General features: G+C 47.2%; 1 protein-coding gene across 3 annotated transcripts in view; it reads right to left on the reverse strand.

The window, feature by feature from the left end:
• Positions 1-17,500, reverse strand: part of zfhx4 (zinc finger homeobox 4) — a 114,472-nt gene that overhangs the window by 4,023 nt on the left and 92,949 nt on the right. For all 3 annotated transcript variants that reach the window (XM_071414828.1, XM_071414829.1, XM_071414827.1), the window contains exons 8-12: positions 8,319-8,452; positions 7,326-7,532; positions 6,611-6,731; positions 971-6,370; positions 1-457 (exon numbers count right to left, since the gene is read on the reverse strand). The exon at positions 1-457 is cut by the window's left edge and continues 4,023 nt beyond it. In XM_071414828.1, the coding sequence (XP_071270929.1) occupies positions 1-457; positions 971-6,370; positions 6,611-6,731; positions 7,326-7,532; positions 8,319-8,452 (6,319 nt within the window). The remainder of the gene's footprint in view (positions 458-970; positions 6,371-6,610; positions 6,732-7,325; positions 7,533-8,318; positions 8,453-17,500) is intronic.

Genomic DNA, 17,500 nt, shown 5'->3' on the forward strand with positions numbered 1-17,500 from the left:
AGGAACTGGCCTCCCAGGAAGGAGCTTGGGTCTGTGGCGCCGGCCAGGGCGTTCTGAAGAGCCTGCAGTTGAGCGGCATCCAGATGGCCCTCACTTCCTGGTTTGCCCATGGCTGGAGACGGCTTTTCCCTCTTCTTGTTGTGGCTGACGTTGGGGGTCTGTGGACGGCCGCCATTCTCCGCTTCTCTTTCCTTTGCCTTCTTCTGGTGGTGCGGTTTCTCCACTGATTTCTTGCTGCTGCTGTTGTTGCTGTCTCTCTCTTGGTATTTTCTGTGCTGCTCAATGTGGTTGGTTGAAGTCAGAGGGATGGAGGAAACAGGAGGAGGTGGAGGAGGAGGAGGAGGAGGTGGAGGAGTCTGCAGAAGAGTCTTGGTTTGGGTAGTGCTGAGAGACATGGCAGGAGAGGGGGTGGCTGGGGTGGGGAACCCAAGCATACCAGCACCGGGAGACGCTAAAGCTGAAATACAGTGGTATAAATTATATTGAAATATATTTATATTCACCCTAACATTACTATTGAAATAGTGTTCAGTATGACATTATGGAAATGTTTGCAGTTATGATATACTTTATTTTATTTTTTAAAGATTTTGTTATGGATCAAAATTGTCACATGCGCCTTATGAGATACCAACATGAGGATATTATAAATATACCAAACCCACATCAAAGGAGAGAAGGGGAAATAAACACTACAAATAAAACCAATGATAAAAATGCATTTGCTTTTAAATTATTATTTGATTTAGTAGTTCCGCACTGAACGTTGAGATCATGCATTAAAGTGTCCTTTACACAATCTCCAACGTTTGGTCAAAATCTCTATACCCACCAACAACAACACTGTAATGGAATGAGCAGAGAAAGTAGAGTAGAGAAAGAGTCTTTTGTGCATATAAAGTACGGACAATAAATGTTCAAAATAAAGCTACTATTCTCTGTGTGTTCTATGTTCGTCATACTAACTCACCAGGTGTGTTGGGTGGGTAAACAGGAAGTGAGGATGGCCCGTTGACCCCAGGAAGTAGTACCGGCGGAAGTCCAGAGATCCCGGGGTAGCCTGAGGGCAGGCTGAGGCCGTGAAGTGCATTGTTCTGGTCCATTGCAGTCTGAAGCTGCTGGGCGGCCAGGCTGCAGAACCCGTCGCTCCCGGCCTTTTTCAGACGATCCATCTCCTGCTGAGCCATCAGCTGACGGACCGTGGTGGGCGTTAGATAGTCCTTCTCTCTGTCCACCTGGTTGCCCAGAGTCTCCTGCACTTTAGCAATGTGCTGTTTGGAGAAAATGTGGTCGCGGATGGACATCCGGGCAGTGTACTTCACACCACACAAAGTACACTCCGGCCGGGGCCCATCCGGCCCGCCTTGACTGATCATGAATGGCTTTCCGATGTTGATTTTGAACTTCTTTTCCTTGGCGCGGGCATTCTGGAACCACACCTGAATCACGCGCTTGGGGAGGCCAATCTCGCTGCCCAGCATCTCACACTCATGCATGGTTGGTGTGCGGTAGTCGCTAAAGCAAGCTTTGAGGACTTTCAGCTGAAGGTTGCTCATCTGAGTCCTGAAGCGCTTGTGGCCTGGTCTATCGCCACCACTGCCGCTGCCCTTCCCAGACTTGAAGGGGTTTCCACTTCCGAAGGGGCTGGGAGAGCTGGGGTCGGTCAGGCTGGAGGTCTCGCTCTGGTCGTTGTTGTCGTCCATGTCGTCATCTCTGGAGCTGTAGTAGGAGTAGGAGTAGGAGCAGGAGTCTCCGTCCTTGCCCGAGTAGCTAAGGGAGGGGCTCACCATGCTGAAGGGGAAGCGGTCGTCGCCACCCCCGTCAGAGCTCTGGGCCTGGTTGCTCTTGCTGTCGCATCCCAGCTTGTCCCCTCCATTGGCCGTGAGGCTCTCTAACTCGTTGTTGCCTTCGTCTCCGGTTGTGGCGTCACTTATGGCCGTGTTGATGGACGAGGTTTCGTCAAAGTCCATTTTGTTGTTGATGTCGTAGGATGAGGCCTCTGCAGAATTAATGTTAAGCCCTTCAGATTCATCACAGTTTTCTGCTTTTAAGGATGAAGGGCTCAATAAGTTTTTTAACGGTGCCTCAGATGGTTTGACTGGCGTTGAGGAGGCTGGGGGCAGCTCGTACTCATTCGGCTCAGTCTTGGTGGGTAGCTGTGGATACTCAAAGAAGTTGTACTTGTGTGGGCTCTCGCCTCCATCGTCTTGGTTCATCAGTGGGCTATTGGGCAGACTAAACCCTGCCTGTTTGGCTTCATGCCAGTGTCTAGAGCGGATATGGCTGTCCAAAGCTGACTTGGCCTTGAACAGCGCCCGGCAAAAAGGGCATTTCTTGTGTGACTGGGAGGGCCCCAGAGCTCTGAACTGTCCCTTTCTCTCTCGGGCGCGTGTGTTCTGAAACCACACCTGCACCACTCTCTTCTTCAGGCCGACCTCACGGGCGATGTGATCCAGCATCTTCCTTGTGGGATTTGAGTCCAGCAAGTATTTGTCGTAGAGGATCTCTAGTTGTTCTGGGGTGATGGTAGTTCTGAGACGTTTGTCTCTGTGCTGTTCTTCAGTCATGTTTCCGTTATCTTTTTCATTGGATCCATCCTCTTTCTCGTCTAGTTTTCTCTTCATGGAGCCAGAGCTAGGGCCTGAGGACAAACCAGAGCCGCTTTGAATTGGCATCTGGAGTCCTCCCGATAGCAGCTGGCTAGTCATCAGAGGATTATTGGGGTCGAAGATCATATAAGGCATGTCCATGGGCCTTTCCAAGAACTGGGAATGGAGGAACTGGTTCTGGGCAGCCAAGAAATGCATATGCTGGTGCTCCTGCCATAGCTCAACACTTGGGAAGGCTATCTTGCACTGGTCGCACTGGTATTGGAGCATCTGGGGAGGGAGGCTGTTAGTGAGGGAGGAGAGGGCGAGGGAGAGGGGGCTGGAGGGGATGGCGGCTGACTGAGGCTGGGAGTGGGGTCTGGACATCTGGGGCTGGGGGGTCTTCTGAGGGGGTGGCTGAGGGGTGGAGGCCTTGGAGGGTCTGGGGTCCGGTAGAGACTTCATCATAACTGGGGAAGGGGCAGGTTCTGGCTCTTTAGGTTTGGGCTCAGAGGGAGGTTCAGGCTTGGGCGAGGTCTTCCCCAGGTTGGGGCGAGGGGAGGGCATCAGAGGGGAGCTGGAGCCTGAGCTAGTGGCTGTTACATGATGATGCTTGGATGACTCTGGGTGCTTTGCTGGGCCTGGCTCTCCCATATCCATGTACTCTTCAGATTGGTTGTCCTCATTCCCTTCCTCATCCTCATCCTTGTAGCACGTCTTCTTCTGGTGGGTGATCAGGTCAAAGATTCGCGGGAACACCACACTGCATTTCTTGCACTGGTACTGCATGTTGCTGGTGCGGATGTAGCGCTCATTCGTCAGTTCTTTCTTCTCGTTGTCTTTAGCATCTGCCTGGTTCTCGTAGCTCTTCCGGGCCTTCTGGCGGGCGTTTTGGAACCACACAACGATTACCCTCGATGGCAGGTTAAGCACAGTGGAGAGCTGCTCAATCTCATCGTCTTTCGGGTAAGCGTTTGTGTCAAAGAAGTCCTGCAGGACCCTTAGTTGGTAGTCAGTGAACCTTGTCCTGGAGGACCTCTTGTTCAAAGTGGCATCAGTCCTGTAGTACTCCAGTGTACTATACTGGGACTCCAGCCTAATATCCTCCAATGTGGTAATAGGTGGAATGTTGAAGTTATAAGGAGAATCTTTGCTTCGTTGCCTCTCTTTAAAGAGGGTGTTACGGAACCAGTGCTTGATGACTTTCTGGGGGAGGCCGGACTTGTCGGCCATCTCTTGAATCTGCTCCTCATTGGGCGAGTTGTTGATGTCAAAGTGAGCTCTGAGGACCTTCAGCTGGTCGTCCGTGATGCGGGTTCGGGGGCGCTTGAACTGGGACTGCCTCAGGAAGTTTGGATCGAGGCCTAACTGCTGCTGACAGAGCTGGGTGAGATCAGAGGACAGGGAGTCCATTGTAGGCAGCTGCAGGGCGAGTTGAGGGTGTAACCCTTGGTGCTGGATGGACTGCATCATCAGAGGGGGGAAAAGGGAGAAATCTAGTGGGACGGAAGAGGGAGAAACCTGTGGGGGTGCAGAGGGCGGTGGAGGAGGGGGAGGTGGGAGTGGTGGCTGGGGCTGGGTAGCCTGTTGAGGGGCAGGGGATGGGGCCTGGATCTGGGGCTTGCTCATGGAGTTGGAGGGAGCTTGCTGGGTGGTCACTGGGGCTGGTGGGGGAGGAGGAGGGGGAGGCGGAGGTGGGGGAGTCTCTGGGGAAGGGGGGTTAATGGGGTAAAGCTTGTCATAGGCCTCTCTGTACTGCTGGGCAAACTTCTCCAGCTCTCCATAAGGGAAGAACTGTCCATGGATGTGCTCTTGGTGGCTTTTGAGAATGAGCATGTTGGAGAAGAGCTTTCCACATATCCCACATTCCAGCTTGTCGTTATTGATCTCCACTTTTTGCGGTTGTTGTTGTTGTTCTCCTTCTTTGTTTTTCTTCTGGTTTTTCTGCCTGTTTTCATTGTACTGGATGACCAGCTCAAATCCAAAGTTCTCCAGAAGGGCCTTGGCTGCATTTCCTCTGGCTCCTGACACGATACGTGGAGGAGGAATCAGCGGCTCGGGAAACTTGGACTTTTTCTCTTTGTTGTCCTTTCCTCCCTCACTGACTCCATCCCCTCCATTCTCCATCTTTGCTTTGCTCTCCTGTTTTTCCAGATGCTCTTCTGCCTCTCTGGACATCTGTATGTCAGACACTGACACAGCATTGGGCTCCATTTTGGGCTTGTGGCTCTGCAGTTGCTGGTTTTTCTGCTGCTGGAGCTGCAACTGGGATGCTTGTTGCTGCTGTTGCTGAGCCTGAGCCTGCTGCTGAGCCTGAGCCTGCTGTAGCTGGTGTTGCTGCTGCATCTGCTGCTTCAGGTCTTCCAGGAAAGAACCAGTCAATCCTGGCATTCCGAAAGCGGCGGCTGAGTGAAGAGCCAGCTCTGGGCTCAGGTTGAATTCTGCCCCTGGGATGTAGAAGGGGAACAGGAACTGTGGCTGCTGGAACTGAAGCAGAGCCTCTGGGGTCATGCCGAACTGGGGGAAGAAAGCCGGGTTAAGGAACTGGGGCTGGAAAAAGGCAGCCTGCTGCTGGAGCTCGTGTTGGAGCTGCATCTGTAGCTGAGCTTGGGACTGAGCGTTCTGATGGCTTTGCTGTGCAGAGACATGATCAGTAGTTTGCTTTGCGTTGTTGCTGCTGTTTTTGGCTTCTTTGGCATCTACAGTGTTTTCTTTGTTAGCCGACGGCGTCACGCTTCTAGCAGTGTCTGAGTTGGTGTTGTTGCCTTGTACGTTTGGGGCTGGGCTACTGCATGGAGCCACGCCACTAGTGTTCCCACTCCCTCCACTGCTACTGCTGCTGCTTTTCTCTGTTTTGGCAGTTCTAGCTTTGGTCTGATGCAGCACAGACCTCATGTGGATCTCCAGGGTTGAGCTTTGGCTGTAGGCAACATTGCAGATATTGCATTTGAATGGTTTGTTGTCTACATTGTTGTTGGTCTCTGCAGGAACCGGGCTGGAGGCCTCCTGGAGAACCTTCTTCAGCTTGTGCAGGTGAGAGACAGAGTTGTAGTGGACCAGGAGGATGTTTTTCTGGGTGAAGGACTCCTTACACACCGTGCACTTGTACGGCCGGGACGGGTCCAGGAACTTCTCCATGGTGAAGTTGGGGCCTTTCCTGAAGGGGAGGGTTCGCTTAGTTTCGGCTCCCATGTCATCTAGCAACGAGCTACTGTCACTTCCTGTTGGGCTGGCCTTCTCTTCCAGATCCAGCTCATCGTCTTTCTCCATTTCCTGTTCGAAGGCCTGCTGGGCCTCCTCGTAGGCCCTGGCCTCGCTCTCGGAGAGGAAATCTCCGTTTACCTGCAGGCTGCCGCAGAGCTGCTGGACCTCGGCTTCGCTCAGCTCCGGATGTCCGTTCTCCAAGTGCTTCCGGAGCGCCAAGAATGTCCGGAAGCTCCGTTGGCAGAGGCTGCACATGGTGGCCGCCCGGATGGCATGGTACTGGGAATGTATCTGCAGCTTCTGCATGGTCTTGAAGGCCAGGCTGCAGTGGTTGCAGCGGTATTTGTAGACGTGGCGGTCGGAGACCGAGAGCTGTTGCTGTTGCTGCTGGCATCTCTGGAGGTCGTTCAGATGGTCCTGGAGGGAGTCAGGGCTCTTTCGATCCTGCCCGACCACAACAGACCTCTTCCAGTCTGGGGCTTCAGACCCATCCTTGGGGGGTTTGTGTTCCTCTCCATGGAGGTCTAGTTCACTCTTGCCTTGGCCTGTGCTGTTCATCTCTTCCTTGGAACTGTTCCCTGAGCAAGGACAATGAAAAACCAATTAAATTCATGAACAAAAGACATTGTACAAATGCACTGAATATCATGTCTGGAAATGTAAAACTTGTCTGTAATATTTTGTTTCATTTGTGTAGCAGGGCCCTTCTACAACCCAAGGACACTTACTGTAACTCAAGATGGTGAAATAATGACCCTTTCCAAACAACCTCAAAACAGTGCATTCAATACCGGCAGGGGTAAACGAGCTCTGCGTACCTGTGGGCTTTCGATACTTCTCAGAGAGAACAGCAGAAGCATCCATCAGAGACAGAGCGTTGTCTTGTCCAGGTGAAGGATGCATCATGTTATTGGGCACCATCACATCAGGCCCAGCCACCTATCAAAGTCACACAACAAAAACAACATCATCTTAATCATAACATCCATAATTGCAACATGCATCATAACAAAATGGTATTAAAAAGCATCAAAATATAAAATGTAATAACAGATAATCTATCATTTAATAACTATAATATTGGTGCAGGTGCTGCTGACAATATTTTTATTGATATTAACAATAATGATAGTGCAGCGGTTAAGACGTTGAGTCCAAAAGTTCACCGCAAATACCAAAACACATGTTAAAGAGGTGTACCTTTCAACTAGCCTCTCAACAATAAAAAGAGGTCATTTTCAGAAAGTGGAATTTGCTTAACTGTCAGGTATTCTCGGGAGAGTGGGATAAATGCATAGGACTGCACAGTGACAGCACTGACCAGAGTTGGTTATGGGACTGTAGGGAGCACTGGACAGCCAAGCCATTTTTCTACTTGCCATTTCAACATTATAGATCTTGAACGTGATTAAAGAAAACTCTTCAGAGAACCTTTAGACATTGAGAAAAATGTACTGTACGTGCAATGCCATTAGAAGCAAATTAGATTTTTCCTCCGCATTTTTTCTTAAGTTATCTATGAATCAAACATACGGTCATAAGCAGTTTCTCAACACAGTCTGGAGCCACACTGTGCAGGTGTGTGAGGTGGAGCTGCAGGTGGATCTTGTTGCTCAGGACGTCTTGGCACAGTGGGCAGCTGATCACTGGCTGCTGCATGGAATGCTGGGACACCACGTGGAGCTGTATCCTGTTGGCGTCTTTACTGCTGTAGTTACAATAGGGGCACTGCTGCACCTGCTGGGAGAGAGAGACAGCATGCTTATTACTGGGAAACACTGCAGAACAAGTACAAACATGGCATTTTTAACAGCACTGAGAAACCTAGACGACAGAGTGCTCCGAAGATGTCTCATGCACTTAGGGCTAAAAGATTGAACTGAATTTCCCCTCAGCTAAACAAATCGTAACTACCCCCCCACCCCTGTTCTCGTCCCACTTTACCTTTACACACAAAATGTAGATCAAGCGCCTTTCCATGTAATGCACTTAAGCCCCTCGACTCGTGCAATTTTATTAGTGGGAAACATGATTGGAGGGAATTTCTAATCAGGAGATTAGAGCTGACAAAGGTGTGTCGCCTCCCCGTGTCCCGCCTAGCCCTCATTACAGGGAGTACTCCTAAAATGGCCGCCCCCAGCCACCTGCCTTAATGTAATCCATTTCTGAAATGACTCAGGCCTCCTTCCACTCAGGGCCCTCCACCAGACAAGCTAATACTTCATAATCTAATTTAAAAACACATATCATTTAAAGACATGCAAAGAGAGAGGGACCGGGAGAGGGCCTAGCCTTGCCTGGTGCAGGCAGGTAGGCATTCCACTTAAGAACACAAAGGAGCGAGAACGTTCTATGGGTGATGCTAAAGTGTTCTGTCAGTGAGGGATTACTTTAGGGTTAACCCTTTGAGTTCTGTTGACAGCACACTACTCTCTAGGACATTTACTCTTAGCATACCTGCTATCTGGTTAAATATAGCTTTACCTGTCGGTTTATCATGGAGCATTAGCAGTTAGCTTAGCATACCTGCTCGTTAACGCTGGTCTTCCCCTCTGCAGACTTGGGCCTTTTGGGCGGGCTGTCATTCTGTCTCTCTGTCAGCATGGAGCGTTTTCCCACAGCGTTGGATCCAGGAGACTCTTTAGACAGAGAGTTCACTCCTAAAACACAAGACAGCACAGAGGAAAATTATTTTATTGTGTTGTATCTCTGTTATAAAAAAATATATTCTAGTAAAATCATAGTTCTCAATGGATGAAGGCAAAAAAATGGTCAATTAATCAATGTCTGTCACAAATAATGTGTATCAAATTAAAATACAGATGGACACGTGGTGATTTTCATCATGATTTTCATCTTGTGACAGACATTGGCTGTGGGGCTAGAAGTGTCGACCTATTGTATCACCGTCCTAATTATCATTCATATACATTGAGTCATTCTGCCCCGAGGACATGGAGAAATGGATAGAAAATCAAACCAGCCTCATTATCACAGCAAGACATACACAAAATGTTATGGTAATATTATACACTTCATTAGGCCATATGCATCTGGCACCCCTCTTCCTCCAAACACACACACGTACACAATCAGGCAAACATGTACACATACACACGCATCTGCACACACACACAGTAAATATTCAAGCCGTTTCCTGGTCACGGCTGGAGGTGGGGAGGTGGTTTACGTGACTGCAGCAGAACCCAATGCTAAGAGATCTGCCTCTGGTTGTATATAGAGACGCTGCTGCCCACTGATAAATCTTTCATTACCTCATCCTTAGATACAGCCAAATTGTGTATGTATGTGTGTGTGTGTGTGTGTGTAGCTACACTCTGCCAGTGCAATTTACTCTCTCTGCACAACACAAAGAAACAGCAGTAGCACCCCACTACGCTCCTCTCTCTGTCTATCTCCTCCTCTCTCTCTTCTCCCTCTCCCTCCCTCTCTATCTCCTCCTCTCTCTCTCCTCCTCCCTCCCTCTCTGCTTCTCCCTCTCTATCTCCCCCTCTCTCTCTCTCTTTTTCTATCTCCTCCTCTCCCTCCCTCTCTCTCTCTCTTTTTCTATCTCCTCCTCTCTCTCTCCCTCTCTTTCTCTCTCTCTGTCTATCCCCTCCTCTCTCCCTCCCTCTATGTCTATCTCCCTCTCTCTCTCTCTCTCTCTCTCTCTCTGTCTGTCTATCCCCTCCTCTCTCCCTCCCTCTATGTCTATCTCCCTCTCTCTCTCTCTCTCTCTCTCTCTCTCTCTCTCTCTCTCTCTCTCTCTCTCTCTCTGTCTATATCCTCCTCTCTCTCTCTTTTTCTATCTCCTCCTCTCTCTCTCTCTCTTTTTCTATCTCCTCTCGCTCTCTTTTTCTATCTCCTCCTCTCCCTCCTTCTCTCTCTCTCTCTCTTTTTCTATCTCCTCCTCTCCCTCCCTCTTTCTCTCTATTTTTCTATCTCCTCTCGCTCTCTTTTTCTATCTCCTCCTCTCCCTCCCTCTCTCTCTCTCTCTCTTTTTCTATCTCCTCCTCTCCCTCCCTCTCGCTCTCTCTTTTTCTATCTCCTCCTCTCTCTCTCTTTTTCTATCTCATCCTCTCCCTCCCTCTCTCTCTCTTTTTCTATCTCCTCCTCTCTCTCTCTCTCTGTCTATCTCCTCCTCTCTCTCTATTTTTCTATCTCCTCCTCTCTCTCTCTCTGTCTATCTCCTCCTCTCCCTCCCTCTCTCTCTCTTTTTCTATCTCATCCTCTCTCTCTCTCTTTTCTATCTCCTCCTCTCCCTCCCTCTCTCTCTCTTTCTTTTTCTATCTCCTCCTCTCCCTCCCTCTCTCTCTCTGTCTATCTCCTCCTCTCTCTCTCTCTCTTTCTATCTCCTCCTCTCCCTCCCTCTCTCTCTCTCTTTTTCTATCTCCTCCTCTCCCTCCCTCTCTCCTCTCCTATCTCCTCTCTCTCTCTCTCTCTGTCTATCTCCTCCTCTCTCTCTCTTTTTCTATCTCCTCCTCTCCCCCCTCTCTCTCTATCCCCTCCTCTCCCTCTTCTCTCTCTCCCTTGTCTGGTTACTCAAGGCAATATTGTGAGTCTCATTCTTGCAACTCAACGCTTCACTGTAGTCGCACAAATACAAAAAGGAAAAAAGGAAAGCATTGATACATGGAGAGAAGAAGAAAACAACATTTTCTATTCCATATTATTCCCTGCCCTGTATTTGTGCTCGGTGCATATCAATTCCTCCCACTCGTTCACGCATTTCAATTCTGCTGCATTAAGCGGACTTCCACTTATTTTATATGTAATCCCCCTATATCTGCAGTCTGAAATATTGGCCTGTCAAGGAAAAGTGACAGAGTGAGGCGAAGAAGAAAATAAAAAAATAGAGGGAGAGAAAAGAAATCACAATGTGAATTTCCAACAGCATCTGAGAAATTCTCTGCAGCCTGGAATATGAAGGTAACCCTCCGCTGGTCTTTGATGGCCCTGCAGGGCTGGTGCGTGTGTGTGTGTGTGTGTGTGTGTGTGTGTGTGTGTGTGTGTGTGTGTGTGTGTGTGTGTGTGTGTGTGTGTGTGTGTGTGTGTGTGTGTGTGTGTGTGTGTGTGTGTGTGTGTGTGTGTGTGTGTGTGTGTGTGTGAGCCATGTCACATACATCTCATGACAGTAAACCCTACCAGCTCATTGGCCAGTTGGGTCTGGTCTCGTCACACCCATCACAATCACCTGACCTTTTCTCTACTCTCTCCTTCCCTCCTTCCCTCCTTCCCTCCCACCCTCCATTTATTATGACCGTTTCTAATTTCATCTTTCAATTTTCTCCCTCCATCTTCCAGTCAATTTACAACTAAATGACATCCAGGAGGAGAGAGGAGGACAAGAGGTAGTTGTAAACACACTGACAATCTGGCGAGGAGAAGACAGACGCGTAGCCCCCACTGACATTGATTGTCATCATATTGAATGTGAATGTATAGCGTGTGTGTGTGTGTGTGTGTGTCCTACTGATTTCTTTTCTTAATCATCATGCTGTTTTCATCAGGTTTATAGCTCCGTCACAGTCAAGGCGGCACTCCACTGTCTGAAGAAACAAACTGTCACCTTGAACATGGACAAAATGGAATCCCTCTTCAACCACTTTACACAGGGCTGAGTGGCGAGCGCCGCAAATGCATCATATGCATGCGACCATTTCAAGACCCACACAGTGGAATTCAAAACTATAGATGCCTCTCATCCATATTGTAAGTGGAATTACACAGAGCCTTTCACGAGATGATGTGATCAACTTGAGTAGGGAAACTATGTACACTACATCTATGCACTTGACTTTACATGATAGCTGGTGTCTAATTCTCTGCTACCTATCTCCATCTAACACACTGTCCTTTTCTCCCTTGGCCCCTGAATGGTCATAAAGAAAATAAAAAGATGTGGGGGGAGAGAGAAAGAGAGAGAGACGTCTCATTCTCCTTTGTTTCTGAGCCTCACACTTAATGACGCTCCTATTTTCTCTCTCTCCCTGCGTGTCCTGATGCTGTGCAGCGCGTCGGAGAGGCAGTGGGGCGATGAGGGGAGGGCTAGAACAGGCCTGACAAGGTTCCTCCTACAATGACAAATGGCTGGCTACAGCAGGACCTTGGCTGATTAGATAAATCAAAAAGTGATTTATGACGTTCAGACCGTTTGCATTGCAGGAGAGAAAACAACCATGCTTCCCCACCCATCTTTATTTACTACTGTCAATGGTAGTTAGGACGCCAAGTGTATACACAGTCACAAGTATACACACATATATACGCACACACAAATGTGTGCATGACGTACACAGATACACACTCAAACACATACACCGGTGTGTCCAATCCAGTTCTCTCTTGAACACCAGGCTAATTCTGTCCTAAATTGTTCCTCAAAAGCAATGCCGACAATAGAATCGCTCCTAATGGTTTTCTCACATACCTATTTCTGCATGCGCCCTTTACGGTAAATCTAACGCAGCAAACTTCATTTTCACAAAAACCGGAGGTTCATGTGTTATTACGTGTTATCACATTTTTCTTTAGAAATACATAATTACTATCTAATCTTTAAACATAAACAATCTATTAAAATAAAAATAGAGCAATACAATATTGGGTACAAGTCAGTAAAATAATATATATTTCTAAGATTTTGTTAAGAGGGCTCTGCTGGTCAGAGGCTGGTTGGATTTACTATTCAATTTAGCAGTCCTGAGATTTGGCAGAGGGGCTTAGGTTACAGGGCAGTAAATTTACTCTGACAATGGACAGAGAGAAAGAGGGAGGGTGGGAGAGAGGGAGAGAGAGAGAGAAGGTAGAGAGAGCAAAATGGAGGGAGAGATAGAGAAGGGGGAGAGAGAGAGGGGGGAGAGGAATTGAGGGAGAGAGAGAGAGAGCGATGGGTGGGGAAGAGAGAGAAAGAGAAAGAGAGGAGGGAGAAAAGGGAAAGAGAGGTTGATTTAGAGGCCTAGTGGTCTAAGGTTATGTATTATCCTGACCTCAGAGTCACCTGATAACATTAGAATGCCACACTCCCACGGACAGAGCAGCACAGCCAGGCAAACAGCAGCACACTAAGTCACACGGACAGAGCAGCACAGCCAGGCAAACAGCAGCACACTAAGTCACACGGACAGAGCAGCACAGCCAGGCAAACAGCAGCACACTAAGTTACACGGACAGAGCAGCACAGCCAGGCAAACAGCAGCACACTAAGTTACACGGACAGAGGCACCTAGATGTTTTCGAGGGGAACTAATGACCAAATTAAGTATATTTTAATTAATGCAATATTTTAGGCAATCTATTTTTATTTGTTGCCTTTTTTTATTTTCTCATCCTCGTCTTGTTTTTAATGAGAGATGAATATGAAGGGAGCGGATGTCACATTTGACAAATTGATCAAGACATTCACCCACGCAATGATTAAAATCAAAATAAAACTAATAGCTGTAGGCTTATAATTAAATATGCTAATATGTTTAATATATTTTAATCTAACATCTAGGAACGGCAGAGATTGACCAACCCTAATTTCAAATCTGGCTAAATTTATGGGACACATCCGTGCAAACAAACATGTTTTGCAAATAGGAATTTGTTCATCTAAAATATTCCAGATTTGATCTCGTTTGCATACTTTTCCCGTTTCGTTTCACTCATCTGTAGAATTCAAATTTTATGAGAAATGAATAGAACAACATTGGGCCAAACAAACAATGACTAATTTCCTTGCTAATTTGAAGCAGGTAGAGTCAGTAATTTCCTTAGCTGACAGGCTGATTTTCATGCAGGGTCTTTGTTTAGTAAGATATTTATAAAGAGAGGCCCCTAAGCCATACCACTGACATGCTCCATCTCTACACTGCACAAAGCAATCTGGAATTAATCCACATAGGGACATTTGCATGGAAAATGAAACATGGATTAGAATTCATCTAAAATGACACTGGATTAAAAAAAAGACAATGTCAATGAAGCAAGGGAAAAGCTCTCATCTCTCCCTCTCCATCTCTCTCTATCTCTCTCCACCTCTCTTTTTCTCCATCTCTCTCTCTCCACCTTTTTCTCCATCTCTCTCTCTCCACCTCTCCCTCTTTCTCTCCATCTCTCTCTCTCTCTCTGTGACTCTTTGTTTAAGAGATCTCGGTCTTGGATATGTGGTTTGTGTTTAAGCTGCCTCCCCGGAGTTTACTGCTGTGTGTTTTACAATTATCCTCATCGCAGATTGGGCACGGAGATGGACACACTCACTTTTTAAGCTGGAAAAGAGCAAAATAAGAGCAGAGCACAACAACAAGCAAACAGACCAGGCCAGAACAGGCCAAACCAGACAAAACCAGAGCAGGCCAGAGCAGACCAGGCAAAACCAGACCTGGCCAGACAAAACCAGGCCAGGCCAGACTAGACCAGGTCAAACCAGAACAGGCCAGGCCAGACTAGACCAGATGAAACCAGGCCAGACCAAACCAGACCAGGCCAAACCAGGCCAGACCAAACCAGACCAAACCAGGCCAAACCAGGCCAGACCAAATCAGACCATGCTGCTGGTAATGATACTGCTGGTAATACGGGAGTGTAAATGCATTTTGATTTGTATTTTTTCACCTTCATTTAACCAGGTAGGCCAGTTGAGAACAAGTTCTCATTTACAACTGCGACTACAACTGTGACAACTGCGACTCTCATTTACAACTGCATTGACTTTGGTCCCTGCCACTGACATAGAGCTGAGCGATAGATGACTAGCTCGGTGTGTGTGTGTGTGAGCTGAGAGATAGTTGACTAGCTAACGAATAGCCCTCGCTGTCTCTCTCAGCACTCCTTCTGCTCCACTGAACCCAACATTATGGCGCTAGGTATAGCATGCAGGAGGGAGGGAGAATAAGGTAGAGAGTGAGGCCATGTAATATTCATCTCGGGCATGGATTTCCATCTCATCCATAAACAGGCCATGTGATGTGAGTGGATATTTGGATAAATTCGATGTAGCCAAGCCAAGCCAGGGGACGACCAGATGCTAGCTAGCTTCAGGGGATGTTACAGCCAGTAGAACACAAGGCCTCTCCTCTCTGATCATGCACCACCATCCTTACATTACAAACGGATGCAGATTATGTCTTTTGTGTGTGTCATTTTTCTCTCTTTTAAATTCCCATTCAGCAAAAAGCATTGTGATGGGGACATACATTGGCCAGGGTCTATCAGGCAAATGATGGATGGAACAAAACAAAATAAAAAAAGAGAGGGAGAGGGGGAAAAACTAATTTAAGGGTTACAAGGATGTGGTGCGATATTAGTAAAACATATACATGCGTGCTGTCTAATCCTGCGCTTATGAAAAATGAATATGTCATCGGAGAGGGCACAAGTACAGGCAAGATTAATACAAGGAGCTTATGAATTACAAGCATGCCAACTGATTTGATTAAAAAATAATCTGGGGTCTGGTCACTGGATGGTTATATTCTCTAATTTATCCTCTCTCTCTCTCTCCCTCCTCTCGCTCTCTCTCACTCCATCCTCTCACTCACTCCCACTCCCTCTCTCTCACTCCCTCCTCTGACTCTCTCTCACTCACTCTCACTCTCTCACTCCTCTCACTCACTCTCACTCCCGCCTCTCACTCACGCTCACTCCCTCCACTCACTCACTCCCTCCTCTCACTCTGTCTCACTCCCTTCTCTCACTCTCTCTCACTCCCTCCTCTCGCTCTCTCTCACTCCCTCCTCTCACTCACTCTCACTCCCTCCTCTCGCTCTCTCGCACTCCCTCCTCTCGCTCTCTCTCCCTCCTCTCACTCACTCTCACTCCCTCCTCTCGCTCGCTCTCTCTCTCTCCCTCCTCTCTCTCTCTCTCTCTCTCTCTCTCTCTCTCTCTCTCTCAGTCTCTTTCTTTCTCTCTCATTATCTTTCTCTCTCCATCCTCTCTCTCTCCTCTCTCTCTCTCTCTCTCTCTCTCTCATTATCTTTCTTTCTTTCTCTCTCTCTCTCTCCCCGTCTCTCTCTCTTTCTTTCTCTCTCATTATCTTTCTCTCTCTCTCTCATTATCTTTCTCTCTCTCTCTCTCTCTCTCTCTCTCAATTAAATTAAATTTGCTTTATTGGCATGACGTAACAATATACATATTGCCAAAGCTTACTTTGGATATTTACAATATTAAAATAAGAAGAATCAAAATTGTCGACGGGACAACAGTAACAACAATAACCAAGTGTCAAAATAACCATACATTGAACAACAACAATAATTATACAGTAGAGTACATGTGCAGGTTGATTGGTCTGTCAGACACTGTTCCTCATCTTATGGCAGGCAGCAATGTAGTGCGCTGCCAACCCACAGCTCTCTGCGTCCTCCCCCAACAGGACGGGCAGCCTATCCTCATCAGAGAGGTATTTTAAACCTTTAAAAAGGGTTTCAAATTTGGGGAAATGACACTCTCTAATTGTTTTAGATTTTTTACATTTAGTCAGGAAATGCAGCTCTGTCTCAGGTTCTGCTGTTGTGCACAGCCTTTCCTCTACAGGGAGCCAGGTTTTCCTGTGTCTACCCTTCTCAATGGCAAGGCTGTGCTCATTGAGCCTGTAATTTGTCAAGGTTTTTCTAAGGTTTTGATCAGTAACCATGGTCACATAGTTAACCATGGTGTACTGTCAATTTAGGGGGCCAGATAGCACTGCATTTTGCTTTGTGTTTGTGCTTGTGTTTCCCAATAAGCAATGTAGTTTGTTTTGATTGTGTTGTAATTTATTTTATTCTGATTGATTGGATGTTCTGGTCCTGAGGCTTCAGTGTGTTAGTAGAACACATTTGTGAACTCAGCCCCAGGACCTGCTGGATGAGGGGACTTTTTTTCTTTGCTCAGCTCTTGGCATTGAAGGGCTTGGTAATGATATGAGAGGTGGTCATTGTATTTTAGATGTTTCCAAAAACTTAATTGCTCTTTTTTGAGTTTTTATTATTAGTGGATATTGGCCTAATTCTGCCCAGCATGCATTGTTTTCCTCTGGACATGTAGGAGAATCTTACAGAATCTTACAGAACTCTGCATGTGGGGTTTCAATGGGGTGTTTGTCCCATTTGATGAAATCTTGTTTTGCAAGTGGACCCCACACCTCACTGCCATAAAGTGCAATTGGTTCAATTAGTTTTAGCGAAATTTTAATAGGTATTTCAATTTTAATTTGTTTTTTTAATGGCTTAGAATGCCCTGCGTGCTTTCTCTCTCAGTTCATTCACTGCATCATTATGGTGTCCAGTTGAGCTTATTTTTAAACCTAAGTAATTGTAGTGTGTGCAGTACTCTATATATGTTGTACCAATTGAGAACTTTGGTCTAATTCCCTGAGATCCGGCCCAGGTCTGGCAGTACTGCTCTAGCAGGTCCAAGCTCTGCTGTAGGCCATGTGCTGTGGGTAACAGCAGGCATAGGTTGTCTGCGAAGAGTAGGCATTTAATCTCTGAATTGTGGAGACTAACACCAGGGGCTGAGGATTTTTCTAGAATAGTGGCCAATTCGTTGATGTAAATATTGAAGAGAGCAGGGCTCAGATTACAACCCTGGCGAAGGCCCCGCCCCTGGTTAAAGAATTCTGTTCTTTTGCCAATTTTAATGCTGCACCTATTGCCAGTATACATTGATTTAATTATGTCATATGTTTTACCTCCTACACCACTTTCAATAACTTTGCAGAACACATCCTGTATGCCAAATAG

Source organism: Salvelinus alpinus, chromosome 8, assembly GCF_045679555.1.
Source record: "Salvelinus alpinus chromosome 8, SLU_Salpinus.1, whole genome shotgun sequence".
NCBI classification, from domain to species: Eukaryota; Metazoa; Chordata; class Actinopteri; order Salmoniformes; family Salmonidae; genus Salvelinus; species Salvelinus alpinus.